Source organism: Pyxicephalus adspersus, chromosome 8 (assembly GCF_032062135.1).
Source record: "Pyxicephalus adspersus chromosome 8, UCB_Pads_2.0, whole genome shotgun sequence".
In the NCBI taxonomy this organism is placed as follows: Eukaryota; Metazoa; Chordata; class Amphibia; order Anura; family Pyxicephalidae; genus Pyxicephalus; species Pyxicephalus adspersus.
In genome coordinates, this window is record NC_092865.1 from 48,649,751 (window position 1) to 48,662,209 (window position 12,459).

A 12,459-nucleotide genomic window follows, 5' to 3' on the forward strand; every position below is an offset into this window, starting at 1 on the left:
ATAATACAGGAGAGGGCCAGAGAGTTCAGAAATAATACAGGAGAGGGCCAGAGAGTTCAGAGATAATACAGGAGAGGACCAGAGAGTTCAGAGATAACACAGGAGAGGGCCAGGGGGTACAGAGGTATTACAGGAGAGTGTGTGAGAGTGGAGAGATAATACAGAAGAGGGCCAGAGAGCTGCTCCTTTTTCATCCAATTAGTAGGTTAGGGGGAGGGGTATCTTTAACCAAACGGTTTCTTCATGAGAAGTTTCCTTTAACAGAATGTTTAAAATAATAATTTTGCCACAACAGAGACATATGAGATGCAGTTTGGAAACTGAAAGAATCGGTGTATTTTTTATAGTTTTATTAGGTTAGGAAGACTTGACTTTACTTCCTGTCCTAAGAACACAACAGGAAATAAAATCCCTACACAGTAATTTGTATTTTAAATCAGAACAAGTAACCGTTTTGAGACTTTTCTACTCACCTTGCTCTGGTTTATTTTTTGGATTTCTGTACCCTGTCTTGATGATAAATGGATAAAAACAAAATATGAATTATTTTAGATAGAACAGGAAAAAAAAAGGCAAGTACGTCATGTTGTTCCTAAAGCAATCGTCACCTCCTTCCTCCTGCTGGTGACCCCTCTAGTGATGGTGACCCCACAATTCTATTTATATAGAGGAATCATTTGTGTGTTTTCAGGTGTTTTATCCAGGACCAGATGAAATAGAAAATCTGCCAGTGGGATGAAGATATTAAAACACAACATGGCAGCGGTTTACATCCTTTCTTGTTTCATATCAATAGAAGAAAGTTTTAGTTTTAGCTGTATTTTAGTAGACGGAGATAAAGTCATTGATGAGCTAAGTTGGCTTTGGAGAATCCAGGGTTACTTTTGATAGGGGAAAGGTAGATTATAAAACATTTAAATGTTTATATTGGGATTTTTTAAAATAAAGGATTAATTTATTTACTAAAATATATATTTAAACATCCATAAAAATGTTTGTGCCAAAGGCGAATAGGAGCCAAGGGCAGGAAGACCCCACAATCATACAATAAATCCTGGGGTCACTTCTACCTCCAGGACTGCATATCTTTTAGAACTGACCTTGTTATCACTAAAATGATCAGCACCTTGGACAGCAGCATGTAGGTCCTATAACACAGCCCAAAAAAAAAAAAAACGTTTTTACTTTCCAAGGATTTTTCAATACATTTAGTGTATTTCAGATCTGCTGAATCCAGAAATTACATCAGGTTCATTGAATTAGCTCTAGTTCTTGTGATACAGGAATCAGAATATGCGATTTTACCAACAGGAAATGTTAACACAGCATAATATTATCAATCTTTATTTACACCGATGTTTTGCAGTTTATTTATTAAATGTAGCATTATTTTCATGAAACTTTCATTTGCCTTCTTTTTAATTAAACATTTTCTTTTTTTACAGAAATATAGGTTATTCAAGACGAAGTTGTTTAACCTGCCTGGTGGTCTGAATATGTCCATGTTTTTATGTCAAAAGCGGTACATTGTTTTGCGTGGAAATTTGTTGTTTAACATTTTAGGCCTGTAATTCTTAAGAATAACCCCTGGGTATAATTAGTTTAAAACACAAATCATAAATTAAAATATAATAAAAAATTATACATAATAATTATAAAAAATAATGAGTTTAATCATTTTCTTTCTCTAAAAAATATAAACATAGGTAGAATAATAGAATAAACTTTTGGATTTATTATTTAATATTTGGGTTAATTTTTTATATAACATTTTTACTGTGATCAATGTTTTAAAAGCATATTACAATGTAATCTGCTTTTAAATTTCCTGCCCAGCCACGCCTCCCCAGCGTACCAACGCTTAGTGTATCACATCGAGGATGGGATAGCTGAGGACGTCGCTGGATCGAGGGGGGCAGGTAGTATTTTTTTTCCTCCCCCGAGTGTGGCTCGGGGTTACCGCCTTTTGATATATAAAATTCACCCTGAGGCACACTCGGGATCACCGTCAGGGGGGTTAAATTACTCTAACGCATTTTGCTACATTTGTGGTGAATATTCTCAGCTAAAACAAAAGAAACATTACAGAATTTGGGAAACAAGCATATCTACGTCAGTGGAAAAATAGAAAACTGAAAAGTTTGAAATTTGGTGTACCTATGGTATGGCGGTAACAATAATGATTGTTATTTTTGTACTGTGGATGTAAAAGGTTTCAATCGTTACAAGGAAAACAAGTAGGAGTAGCCTGATTTGGAATCAGCAAGACGACCTGTGGCGGATGGTGCTGATGTTCCCATACCAGTGTTCAGTACACTCCCTGATTTTCCTGTATCTGGATATACAGGGTTTGGAGTGCAATCCAGGAGTTAGCAGTGGAAGTGAATATGAAGAAAGTGTTTCATCAAACCAGCAGTTCTCCCAAGAAGAGCCATATGATTTAATATGTGACCTAAGTCTGTCAAAACAAGCATCTGAACTTTTAGCATCCAGGCTAAAAGAAAAGAACTGTCTGAGACTGGAGGTTAAAATAACAGTTTATAGGACAAGGGAGGTGACACTCCTACCATATTGCATTGAAGATGGTGACTTTGTGTACTGTTGTAACGTCCCTGGACTACTAGCCCATATGGGAGTACCATAATACCAAGCAGAAGACTGGGGGCCTTTCATAGTTCTACTCGAAGTGTGAAATCTGTTTTACTGCGTAATGGCAACTGCTATGCATCAATTCCAATCGGTCACTCAACAAAACTTTGTGATTAGTTCTGTAAATATACTGAATATAGAATATATTGACATTAAGTATTTCAAAAATTTAATTTTGTATACATAGGCATATCTAGTTTAATTTTGCTTAATTTCCATGTTTCATTAGTTTTCCATGAGGTTATTAGTAAGGGTAATTTTCACAAACCAGACCCAACCTAGCAAAACTAATAAATTACTTTAATCTGTTTGGCAAGATAATGTTTAACCAGTGTAATCAGAAAGCTCCCTGCTTACCCATTTTTACATTCCTGGATACTAATAACATTTTCTGATTTTCAGATATATTTTAATGTCAAGCAACGCAATGTGTATGTCAAACATGCCTACTCGTCTTTTTCTGTCGCCTAAAACCTACTTCCCATCATTCCATATCCCCTTCCTATTGTGTGCTGCTTCCCCCACCTCCTAGATTGTACGCTCTTCAGGGCAGGGTCCTCTCCTCCTCCCGTGTCACTGTCTGTATCTGTCTGTCATTTGCAACCCCTTTTTAATGTACAGCGCTGCATTTTATGTTGGCGCTATATAAATCCTGTTTATTATCATCCTTGCTCAGTCATCAAGAGAAAGCATCTACTTCATGTAAACACTGATGCCTGTGCAGTCCTCTGCTGTGTTCCCAAATTCAACACAGATTAGCCTATGTTGCAGCCTTTCACCTGGTATTTGTTAAAAAGTTACAATGTTGCAGTTAGATCACTGAGGGAGAGGAGAATAAAGAAATTCTTCCCACTGCCTGCAGCAAACATATGCATCTACCTCAGCCTAGGCAAAGTCATTGAAATAAAACTCATGGATGACTTATATTGTGATGTATTACAAATGTATTCATGCAGATTTGTAAATAGAGAGGATGCAACTATATAACTAGAAAACATTTATCCTTCAGGTAAGGCTGTGCTATGAAAACATTTAAAAGTGTCCTGCTGATCAACCAAGGTATATCAATATTATTCCATATGTCTACTTATAAATGGTTCAGTGGTGCTGTAACTAAACACAGTATCTAGTATTCACTTCTGGAAATGTCAGAGGCTTTGTATGCTAGAGACATGCAACATCTCCTCCTCAGTCGTGGCATCAGCAGCCAGGGGATCTTTGCAATGGGCATTTCCATTTGTAGTGGAGAACAAAAGGGGAAAACAAAGGCGCGCCATTGTTCTATTAGTACATCAAGCCTATGTACACGTCAGATGATTCTCACCTGATACAAATGGTCCACCTTGTATTGGACAAGAACCTGACGTGTACATCAGTCCCCTCTTGTCGTCAGAGGATCCATGAATGACCGAGGGTGAATGATCACTGTATAAGCCAATAAAGCAATGCACATCAGGGTGCCACTCACTTGTTCTCCCCCTCCCCTCTCCATAGAACAGAGCAGGGCTGTGTGTACAGCGCTCAACTGTTCATCTGCCATGCTTTTGTAGCTGGAAATTATCACAGAAGATTGTTTCCAGTGACAAAAATTGAACGTGTTTACGCAGCCTTACTCTAAATGATCTCCCTATGCATTGGGTGGTAGTAGGCTTTCTTTGTTCTGTTATTCAAAAATACATGTTCAATTACCCCCTTCATAAATCCATTCTATCCTGAAGAGAGCTGCCATTATTAAACTGGAACTATAGCTATAGCACATATGCAGCTCAGCATTTTTTTTGTAAAAGAAGATAGTAAATGGGCAGGTAAGTATGTTTTATTGCAGGAGGAACTTCATCTGTCCCTTTATGCTATAAAGAGCATTTTCACTACAGAAGTTCTGCTTTAATGTCTGTGGCTACAATTTATGCTCTGTTTAAAATGTCTACATTTGTAGCCACCCCATTGTGCTGTAGAGAATTAAGTAGCCACCCACCACGTCATTGACACACAATGCAAAGAATCATGGAATTTGGAGTTTTCTTCTAGACAGGGAGGTGACATTGTAGCCCTTTAATGTTCAGCCTGAAATAGTAAAAATAGGCTTGTATAAATTGTTCCCTCTTCAGTTCACTCATAAAATTCCTTTCTTTGCTATTAATTTCCTATCATGACAGCTGTGCACTTTTGATGATCGGCCACTAGGAGGCAGAATGAGTCAGTGTTTTAATAGGAGAACTGTAGAAAAATACGATCATAGCAATTCACTACCAGGGAATTTCAGAGAATTTGACAGGGTGAATCATTTATGAATCAAGCCATTTCAGAACAAATTATATTATTCATATATAATTGTAGGCTTATTGCTTTTAAAATTATAATGTGAGGACTGTGACTTCACATTACGTTTACGGACCTTTAACAAAACTTTTTACTTTAGATTTTTTTTTTTTTATCTATACCATTTTCAACACATTGGGCCTGGTTTATTAAAGCTCTCCAAGGCTGGAGAGGATACACTTTTAGCAGTGAAGCTGTGTGACCTGGAATGCATGTCTTCAAAGTCAATTCCAGGTTTGCTGGATCACCCAGCTTCACTGATGAAAGTGTATCCTATCCAGCCTTGGAGAGCTTTAATAAATCAGCCCCAATGGGTCTATTTAAAATTCAATGAATCAGACAATCCCTGAAACATTTCCTGGTGGAGAATTTTCCAGGTCCATGTGTTTCAATGTTTCTTCACCAAGGAATGTTTCGGAAAAATGTCAAATCCACTGCTTTATAAATAGAACCCATTGTGTAATTTGCAGCTATTTTCAACATAAAGGGAAACTCATATTTTATTAATTTTACCCCAATGTGACGCCAAGACATTCAGACTCCCGAAGACGATGCAAACTCACACACAATGAAACCAACCACAATATTAATGACAACACCATTAAACATATTTATTTATACACATACTTATTACAGATCATTGTAGAGTCGTATAAGAAGTGAACCTGGCTGTTAAGTTGAATGTTTTAAATAAGTCGGCAAGAACCAACCGATATCATTTAAGGCTTTTGTTTCATATACAATAGCAAGTTCTCTGTAAACAACCCCATTTGAAAATAGCTAATATCTCGCATAGCTTGCTAGGTTTTTTATATTTACTATTGTTGAGGTTTATACATCAGAAAACTGGGCTTGGCAATGCACTTATGACCAGTCAAGGTAGGTAGAAGGTAAAGTCGTCCTGTAGGGCAAAAGTGATTTGAGGTTTTTATGTTCTATAGAAAAGTTGCAGTGGGGTGAAGGCTCATAGAACGTCCTAAAGGCTGGCACACTGGGAAAAGTGCGGGGGAACATGTAGGTGTTTTTTAACTTTAGATGACTTTCATTGGTTGGCTTCTATATACGCTCCTGCAATGTGTACTTAATACACGTCTTGTTCTTTTATGCATTTTCTTGTGTGTGCTTTTCAGCCATGTCTCTATAACCTTCACTGGAGGTGTAGTCATTCTAAAACCCAACTCATCGGTATTTTATGCATTGCATCTTGTTGTATTCAAAAAGCAGATCTGTGTAATATGTAATAATCACATAAAAAACTGAAGGATGGACAAACATGACTGAAAGGTCGCAAAGGTTTCAGCAGGAAGCTGAAAAATTGATTCAATGGGTAACACCACTTGTGTTAAAAATTCACATACATTTTAATTTAGGGGGTATTTATCAATTATTCCCCTGGTAATTCGCTCTAAATTCACTCCTAATTTTCATTTATGTGCAGATCTTTAACACTCCCCCCTAATGCACCTTGTTGATCGGAAAGGTGTACGACAATGGTATGGTTGTGCCTTACTTCTGCAAAGAGACCAAAGAAAGAAAGAATCTTTTCTGCATCATGCATGCCTTTATACTTCAGATTTGTCTGCTTTCTAAAGAAAATAAAACTTTGAACTCCTTGGGGGGTATTTATAAAGTACTGTATTCCTATGTCACTTCCGCCTCCAGGTGGCAGAACAAGTCATTGTTTTATTAGGAACTGAAACAAGAGATTTCAACCCTTTTCAGCAAATTTCAGACAATTTGACAACTTGAATACATAATCTCTTTACTGTGTACAGAACTTTCCTAAAAATGTCAAGACTGCTATGACGACACTGGATTATAGCAGTTATTGCAAATAAACCTCCCATTCAGCATTTATGCAAGGAATCGCACAAAGCAAAATGAATTCATGAACTTTAGTACAAATTAATTAATGCTAAAATCCTTAATTATATAAAGATTCTTTTTTTACGTTAGCAAAGTGGAGTTACACTTTAAATCAACTGACTCCTCAGGAGAAAATGTAGGGAGATGATTAAAACGTAGAGTTTTGAGAATAAGTGCACTTTTAATACACATTTTTTAAAATAAATCCCGACAGGTCAAGCAAATTGTATCTTGCTCCTATTGGCCCCTGCTAACACTATTGTAAATCCCCAGTGGTTTTTAAATTTATATTTCCTGGTTGATAAGACGGTTGTTAAATACTTGATATGAGTTCCTCGTATGGAGCTTTCCTTGACATTCCTTGAGTAGTATATTCTCAATGCCCAATGCCAGCAATATCCTATAGTAATAAGGAAGCACATTAAGAGCCATTGCTGAGGGCACTCAATACATATGTGTGATATAGCATTCCACTAGATGTACATACCCACAGCCACCAATTTCCTGCAGTGATGAGCATGGAGAAAGCACATAAGGAAGAAGCTCTCATTCATTGCTGTTACAGCATACCTTGCTTCCTTGTAGAGGTGTTTACTGAATATCCCCAATTTCCAGCTGGGGTAAATATGGAACAAACACAAGGGAAGCCTGAGGACAGACATCATCCAACAATCTGTGGCCTGTCTGGCTCCACTGGTGTCATATATGGCATATTGTAGACAATAGAAATGATGATTGGCACTGCAACCTGTTTAGCATGGGAGCAACATAGTAAATGTTTTATTATATTTCTAAGGAAGGTGCACCTATTCCTTTAAACATTTCTATTTGTGCACATTGTCACCTCCTCTTCTTTTATCTCACTGTCAGTACATGGCTGAAACAAGCACCTGCCTCTGTAGAGGCTGTTATAAAATCTTAAAAAATTACCTGCTAATTAAAAATCATTAGCATATTGTAAACATGAATAGATGAATAGGGAGCCAATGGATTGTCTGCCTATATCATAGAAAAAAAAGTGAGCCTTTTTCCAAAAAAAAGTCGTAAGCAAGAGAGGCAACTGTTCTGAATTATACATTCCAATCAATGGTTGTATAGAAGTGGAATACAACAGATTCATTCGAGAAGCTTAGTGGCGCACATAGGGCGCTGTCGCTCTTTACAACCTGTAGGCAGCGACGCGTGACTCTTTTATTCTATAAATTCTGCTTTTTTGCTTTTTCCAGTTCAATCTTGAGGATTTACATTCCGATAATGTTCATTGGTTTAGCGGCCTTCTGATTAGCAAACGCTATAACACTGATGCTGCTTTTATGGCATCAACCCACCTGCAAAAGACAATAAAAGAAATTAGTTTTATTGGGCAATTGAGAAAAGTAATTGTCTGCGTTATGCTAGCATGTGTGCAGTCGCTGTGTCATAAATGGGTGTCTGTTTTTGGATAGATGCACACGAATTGGAAATAACTATTGAAGAACGTGTATTAAAGTGCTGGTAATTGGGTTCTATGCTCCGTGATAGATTTCTCTTGTCTCTGGAATCTATGCTCCGTGATAGATTTCTCTTGTTTCTGGAATCTATGCTCCGTGATAGATTTCTCTTGTTTCTGGAATCAAGGGTAAGTCACCCTTCATTCAGTGTTTTCCCCAGAAAGCTAAATGGGAAGAAGCTTTAAGGGGATGGCAGCCCCTGTGATGTCACCTAACTTTTCAATAACCACCCAAAAATAGCCGAGGGGCTACTGAAAAGTGCCAGTTGGTGCGCACAGCTAAAAGGGGGGCTGGGGAGAATACTCATTATTATACATCCTGCATCAGCATCTCTCAATCTTGGTTCTGTGGACTTCCCATGATTTCTCCAGAGGTTACTAGGGGTTTCCACTGACCATGAATGTGGGGAACATTCTTCCCCTTGTCCATTAATGTATTTGGGCCCTCCTACCACTGACCATCATTGAGAGAGGCATTCTTCACAATGACCAAGGAAACAATTGTGTCCTTCTCTACGGACCACCAGTGTAGAGCTACACACACAAGGGATTTTGGTCATTGGAAATGACAGATGAATGAACAGGTGCTGTACACACAGCACTTCCAGAACTATAAAGATTGGAGGACAAGTAATCAGGATCCCGCTGTGCTCTTCTCCATTGACATGCATAGTGGTTGTTTCCAATTGCCATTCATTGATAAGCCATGGTGGATTGTTGAACGACGTTGGGTAACTGCTCTCCACAAGGCAGATTATCATCCAAGATCAGCACAACTGCTCATCCTGGGCAACGATTATCTGATGTGTGGCCCTTCTCCACTGACCACCATTGTAACCGGGCACTTTACCAGCCACCAATCTAAGGGGACACTTTTCCACTCTCTGTCAATATAAAAGAGCCTTTCCCTACTGAACCATGAACGTGGGCCATCACTACAATTTCCACAGGCTTTTCTAATTATTGTGATGATTATCTGTTTGATTTTGTTATGATTACTGATCAATTCCTTTTATAAAGCAGCCAATGTATCTTTTATTAACTTCTATATCTAGGCCAACAATCTCACGTATATATTGTGAGCCATATACATGGTAAGTATTAGCAGGTTATCCTCATTTATAAAGCAGTGAAGATGGAATCCACCAAATATGTTCTAATGAAAAATCAAACAAGGACGATTCTGATTCACGCTTTATAAAAGAACCCTTAAGACCTGAAACATTGTGTCAATGATTTCTCCACCTCTAAATGGTTGACAGTGGGTGAAAATATATACCTATAATTGATATATCTATAATATATATATAATCGATACAATTATATGAAATAGGCTGCTCACAGCCAAGTATATATCCAAAGAAAGCAACGCAGTATCAATGTTCACATTTAACAAACAACCAATAAAAAGGAAAACAAGAAAATGAATAGTTTAAAGCAAAACAGATAGAGTAAGTCAGGGAAGAGGCAGGATATGAAGGAGATATTGGATTTGGATATGCATGAGTGCTGATGAGATGGGGCGCTGTGGGCACATAAACATAAAATGAAATGATGTCACAGTGCAGTAAACACAGCGTGAAATATGGGACTTGGATGTGTGATGCTGGAATCGCTCAATACACCTGCACTCACAGTGAGTCCGGAAAGGATTTAATTGCAGCTTTTGGGGTGTCACAGGTACAGGGGGCACACAGGGGCATTTTATTTATGCTTCATGACAACAAATAAATAATTTATTAGTTTATTTAGTCCCCCAGCTGAATTTAAAATATTAAAGCAGCTCAAGCTTTAATATTCCACCCCTCCTCTTTAGCACTATGACCCTTTAGTAATCTGCAAGATGTCAGGGTTTTCAGGCTTAGTAATGCTGAATTTATACTGAGGACATACTGGGAGTTCAGGGTGTCAAGGAACGGGGGGCATTACCCTTGCACCCGGTCCTCACAGTTCAGAAAGTGGCACTGATGTCATCATATTATCACCGCTCTCTGCATCATTTAGGACAAATCGGAAGAAGAAGATGACCCTGGATGTCATACGACTATTCAAAAAGAAAAATTTGCTAAATATTTTTGCAGGTGGGGTTTTAGGGGGATGGGCAGAGATCTGAACTTTAAGCATCTCTTTTGCCACCTATATTGAGGATTGTTAAGATCTAGAAGGGGTGTTATTACATTACAAGTCCTCTTAAATGGTGTATACAGGGCTTTTTTAATTATTAAAGCTTATTCAGTAAGGCAGCATAAAGAGCAATTGTGATAGCAGAATCCCATCAAGCCAAGTTAATTTTAGTTTATATAAGTTCTAATTGTACATTCACAGTAAAGTGCAGATATCCATTGCCCCAGCTGTGCTTAGGAAATGTAAATGGCACTTTCTATCTGAGATAACCTATTAGATAAATACAATTACTGCGGCTCACTGCATTCCCGGCTTTCATCGTTCTGTGCAAACACTCAAGTGGCACTTCTGCTGCACATGCACCAACCTGAAAGTAGACTCAGCTTCTATTGTTCTCCAGGTTGGCTGGCACATGCACAGTAGTGTGCCAGGGTTGCAGCAGGCTGCGGTAATTATATTTCTCCTATACAGAGCACCTTTTATATTCCTGCAGTGCAGGTGAGAACAATGGATTACTATGGCTGACTGGTCATCATGGGTAATCCTTTATCATCATCAATCTTTGCCCTGCCTTTCCTCGATAAGCAGGAGAAGCACTCTGTACATAGTTGGCAGGAAATCAGAGGCAGGATAGAAGCAGCGGAGGGATCAGCAGGTACCTGATGGCTGTATTGGTGTCTGTAGCTTTGAAGCTATAGTACAAGGTCTGCTTGTGATAAAGTTGGAACACTGTCCCTAGCTTGGGGTTCTGGTCCCAGTTGTCGGGCACAATGTGGAAACCTAATAAAGGTAAACTTTCTGTGGCAATTTTGTCCTAAAAGAGAAGGATAAAAAAGTGAATATATCAAGGCTGAAATGGTTTGATAAAAGAAGGCAGAGCCATATTTTTAATCTAGTCATTGCCCTGGGTTATCCATATGCAATGACATCCCCCTTTCCCCATCCACTTGTAGGTTTTCTTGCACTTATGGTCCATGCCTTCCAAATAAAGTTGACACATTCCATTCTTTAAAATAATAAATACATTTTAGAAGGAGATACAAATTATTATGCTGGTGTTGGAGAAGGGGTCCAATTGTATGACGATTATCCAATAGACATTGTAGAAGAAAGGTCATGTGCAGTCACTTGTAGTAACTCAGTTTCAGTTAGAATGAATGGAAGCAAAATTCTGATGGCTGCCAATTTTCACCGCACTGTTCTCTGTCTTACTAACAAGATTGTGTTACTACATGGAGAGATGTAGCATTGTCCAAAATATTAAATGGCTTCAAAGTGGATCAGACACTAAGTACCCACCAATGGGAGAGCCACAGCCTCAACACGGGACATAATCAGGGTGCCATATGGCACCCCACATAATGGTTTTCATGAAAATAAACAATATGAAAAAAGCAAAAACAATAAAATAAAAAATGTAATAAGGTGACCCCCACCTTCAGCCAACATTTGATGGATGGGTATTTTTGTCAACCAATGGCTTCTCATTGCCTTTGCACAAAGAATACAACACATCAAAGAATACATTCATCTCCAATAGATACACCAAAGCTGTGCCAATGCCAATGTAATCAATAAAACACCCAATGATAATATACTGGTTCTCTGAAGGTGGGAGGCTGATTTTATTGTTACAATGTTCCTATGTTCAAACATCCAATAGGGGAAAATGGCCATAAATAGGAAAGTAGTATGTACAGCGTCACTGCACTCACCTCGCAGGCGGTGTATGTGTACAGCACTTTGCCTTTAATAACGAACCAGCGTTTCTTCCAGTACTTTTTGCCCTTTTTGCACCGATGCAAGTAACCGCTAATTGAAGCATTTTCTCCGGACGCTGCTGCCTGGGAGGAGATAGAAAGGAATGGTATATATATATATATATATATATATATAGTAGGTATGTATGTAGGGTCTTTATTTTAATTAAAGCTGGTACTTCTTTTTTTTATATAAGAATCCATTATATACCCAGTGACGGAAAATAAAACAACAAAGATTTCTTTGTAACA

At 38.1% G+C, this 12,459-nt stretch overlaps 1 protein-coding gene across 1 annotated transcript in view; it reads right to left on the reverse strand.

Moving 5' to 3' along the window:
- Nucleotides 1-5,554: 5,554 nt before the first annotated feature.
- The window catches only part of FGD5 (FYVE, RhoGEF and PH domain containing 5), a gene marked incomplete in the record, with an annotated part of 91,149 nt that continues 84,244 nt past the window's right edge, over nt 5,555-12,459 (reverse strand). Inside the window, 3 exon segments of the mRNA XM_072420509.1 lie at nt 5,555-8,162; nt 11,107-11,261; nt 12,163-12,291. Coding sequence (XP_072276610.1) covers nt 8,126-8,162; nt 11,107-11,261; nt 12,163-12,291 — 321 coding nt within the window.